The sequence below is a fragment of the Lactuca serriola genome, chromosome 5, assembly GCF_051521515.1.
Source record: "Lactuca serriola cultivar US96UC23 chromosome 5, Lser_US96UC23_V15, whole genome shotgun sequence".
Classification (NCBI taxonomy): Eukaryota; Viridiplantae; Streptophyta; class Magnoliopsida; order Asterales; family Asteraceae; genus Lactuca; species Lactuca serriola.
In genome coordinates this window covers 310,764,746-310,768,448 of record NC_136412.1, presented here as the reverse complement: position 1 = coordinate 310,768,448, position 3,703 = coordinate 310,764,746, and the positions used below count along the sequence as shown (strand labels likewise).

General features: G+C 33.2%; 1 protein-coding gene across 1 annotated transcript; it reads left to right on the top strand.

Annotated features, from left to right (window-relative positions):
* Positions 1-354: 354 nt before the first annotated feature.
* Positions 355-3,293, top strand: LOC145054912 (mitochondrial uncoupling protein 1-like). Its single transcript, XM_079003179.1, has 9 exons — positions 355-567; positions 807-1,031; positions 1,520-1,598; positions 1,730-1,863; positions 1,960-2,058; positions 2,144-2,248; positions 2,380-2,454; positions 2,613-2,699; positions 3,091-3,293. The coding sequence occupies exons 1-9, from the start codon at positions 487-489 to the stop codon at positions 3,124-3,126; spliced, it is 921 nt and encodes a 306-aa protein (XP_078859305.1). The 5' UTR covers positions 355-486; the 3' UTR covers positions 3,127-3,293.
* Positions 3,294-3,703: the final 410 nt, after the last annotated feature.

Sequence of the window (3,703 nt, the reverse complement as noted above, 5' to 3'; positions counted from 1 at the left end):
TAAGTTTTGAACTAATTTAAGACGTGTAACTTTTAGTTAATTTATTTACCTTTTTATTTTAAATGTGTTAAATTTAACCTATTTATTTAATAGGTTGAGTTAGAAATTAAATAAACGGATCAATCCAATAATAAATTATTTATCTAAAAGGTTGGATTAGATTCAAAATATATATCCATTTAAATAAAAAGATTAGGTTGCATTCAACTCTACATCCCAATTAATAAATCGATTTAATCTACCTTATAGAAACTGAAACCCAGTTGGGAACAGCTCTTCCGAAGGTTGTCCAAAATTCAGAAACTTGACGCTGCTCTTTCTATTTGAATCCCAATGTAATATTTTTTTTTTTGATTTTTTACTTTTTTATTTTGGTAACGCAAGCAAACCCTTTCCTGAGTACACCCTGCAACAAAAATAGTTTGCATCAGCATCCACCATTTAAACCCTACTATATTTCTGCATCTTTCTCCCTCTTCAACAACAATGGTTGGCTCTAATTCGAAATCGGACATCTCTTTCGCTGGTACTTTCGCTAGTAGTGCATTTGCTGCTTGCTTCGCCGAGGTAATTCTTTCAGCCCTACTGTTACTATGTGTTCATTCATACCTTTTTCGTTTTCGATCTTTGATCGCTTTCGTGCTGATCTGTTGCTGAAGATCGCCCTTTGAGTTTAATTTTATATACAGATCGATTGCATGTTTAGTACGCGTAGTTGATCAACCGCTAATTAGATGTTGATCGATTTTCATTCCGATTGTTATTTAGAATTTCTGTTGATATAAGTTAGTTTGTACTTTGTACAGATTTGTACGATTCCATTAGACACCGCAAAAGTCAGGCTTCAACTGCAAAAGAAAGGAATTGCAGGAGATGGAATTGGAATGGGTTTACCAAAATATCGCGGAATGCTGGGTACTGTAGGAACCATTGCCAAGGAAGAAGGTCTCGCTTCTCTATGGAAAGGAATTGTACCAGGATTACATCGTCAATGCTTGTATGGAGGTTTAAGAATAGGGCTTTATGAACCAGTGGGTTTCTTCAATTTCAATCATTATCTATATTCTCTTACTCTAGGTTCTACAGCATTTGGTCGTGCATTAATGGGACAAAAAACTGAATTTTTTAGTCCTACCCAAAAAGGTGGAACAGATACTCGTTCTTATCTCTTGTTTGTGCAAAAGACATTAATGCCCTTCTCATCTTCATTCATTGAAAAAAGCCTTATAAAGCTTGTCCAATCGCGTCCTGTGTAACAAACGTAGCCATTCGGCTACGTATGTTAAGCATGATGGGACTACATTGGACAAGCTTTTATAGGGATTTTTTCGATGAAAGAAGATGAGAAGGGCATTCATGTCTTTTACACAAACGAGAGAGCAAGAACGTGTCTCTGTTCCACCTTTTTTGGTGGGACTAAAAAATGCAGTTCTTTTGTCCTATTCATATCAGTCTGAGTCCCAGTCCAAATACAGTAACAAACGGGGAATTAAAATTGTTGTTGTTGTGTGTGAACCAGATTAAGAACTTGTATGTGGGTGAAAACTTTGTTGGAGACGTTCCTTTGACGACAAAAATACTTGCGGGGCTCACAACGGGTGAGATTATGTGATAACTAATAGTTTTCTTCTTTGGAGAAAAATGATCCTAAATGCTGCAATAGCCAATAGTGATGTTTTATTATCGAGGTAAGAAATTAAAATATTGAGCATTTGATTTTGAGGTGTAGGTGGTCTTGCAATTGCTGTAGCAAATCCTACTGATCTAGTGAAGGTCCGTTTACAAGCGGAAGGAAAACTTGCAGCAGGTGTTCCAAGGCGTTACTCCGGGGCATTAAATGCTTATTCAACAATTATCAAACAGGTGGAACTTTCCATCAATTCAATTGTTTGTTGGTAAAATTTATAATTTATTTCAACCCAATTGTTTGAAACACGAGTCAAAATTTGGATATTTCAGGAAGGGGTTCGGGCTCTATGGACGGGTATTGGACCCAATGTTGCACGTAATGCTATAATAAACGCTGCTGAATTAGCCAGTTATGATCAAGTCAAACAGGTACTACTTCTTTCCACCTTATTTCACCTTTTTGGGTCCCACTTACATTTTCTTAACTATATTTATACTTGATACTACAATGCAGTCAATTTTGAAGATCCCTGGATTCACTGACAATGTTCTCACACATCTTTTATCGGGATTAGGAGCTGGGTTTTTTGCAGTTTGTATTGGGTCCCCTGTGGATGTGGTACTTATAATTTAAATTTTAATCACACAATTATTATCACATATTTATGTAATTCCATCATACAATACAAAATAGCTTTCTATTTTTGGTTGTAAGAGTGAAAAACTTTGCTTTCTTCAACTTTTTTTCAGGTCAAATCAAGAATGATGGGAGATCCAAGCTACACAAGCACCATTGATTGTTTTGTCAAGACTTTAAAGAATGATGTAAGGCTCCATTGATTTTTTTTTCTCCTTCTTGACTTAATGTAAAAAGAACGACTTAATACAGAAAGTCAGGGAAATGTGGGTTTCCTCATTAAGCCAGACCTACGTTTTTACGAATTTACCCTCAACTAACTTTTCCTTCAATTTCATGTTACTAGGGACCTCTAGCATTCTATAAAGGCTTTATCCCAAATTTTGGACGATTAGGTTCTTGGAATGTCATCATGTTTCTAACTCTGGAACAGGTATATGCACACACACACACACACTCATCAATTCTGTTGTATTATTCAATTTCACATAATCACTGTCAAAATGCACATGCAATTATGCAAACACCTTATTCTATTATAACATCTTTCATTTCTTCATATTACAACATTGTACTTTATTTTTTCTTTTCAAGGTATTGTACAAATTGTTATGCTCATTTTTTTTCTTTTCATATTAAAAAGTTGAATTGATGACATTGCTATAATTTTGGTACATTTTTTTCAAAGTACATTGATGGAAAATGAAATAAAAAAGTTGAAAAGTAGGATGATATACAAATAAATGAAAGTAGGTTGCTATTTCTTGCATTTAATATTTGCTTATTAGGAACTAATTTGGGTTACACTTTCATTTGTTGGACAGGCTAAAAAGTTTGTTAAAAGCCTGGAGTCGCCTTGAATATAATGAGGAAAAGCATTTTGTAAGTCATTAAAGGTTTCCTATTTCCGTTTCTAATAAAGGAGAACCCTATAATTTTTTGTATTATGAGATAGAGAAAGATTTTTTTGGAATAATAATTTTACAACTATTTATTGGGATAATCTAAAAACTATATAATTTCGGTAGTGGTGTAATTATTGAATTTTTTTTGTCATTATTACAAATAAATTCATGACATTGTTGTGTCTTTGGTTTTATCAAGAATGTTCATTTTAGTAAATTTTATCCGTCTTCAAATTAATGACGTTATGATTTATTTCGTTGCTTTTTAGTATCTAATTACCAAACAATAACAATAATGGTCAATTAGTGCCAATCAACTATTATTCAAAATTAGTAAATATTGGTGATGTGACTCACAAGCTTTTAGTAAATTTTGGCATGAAATGAAACATGATCATATTTTGTCTAAAACAAATTTCTTACATATAAAGGAAAAGGATAAATTGGGGTTTTGCATAAACTAGTATTTTAATCATTACAGATAAATCATAAATAGTGCTCATTGCTTGATACAATTTTCTGTAACTGTAAT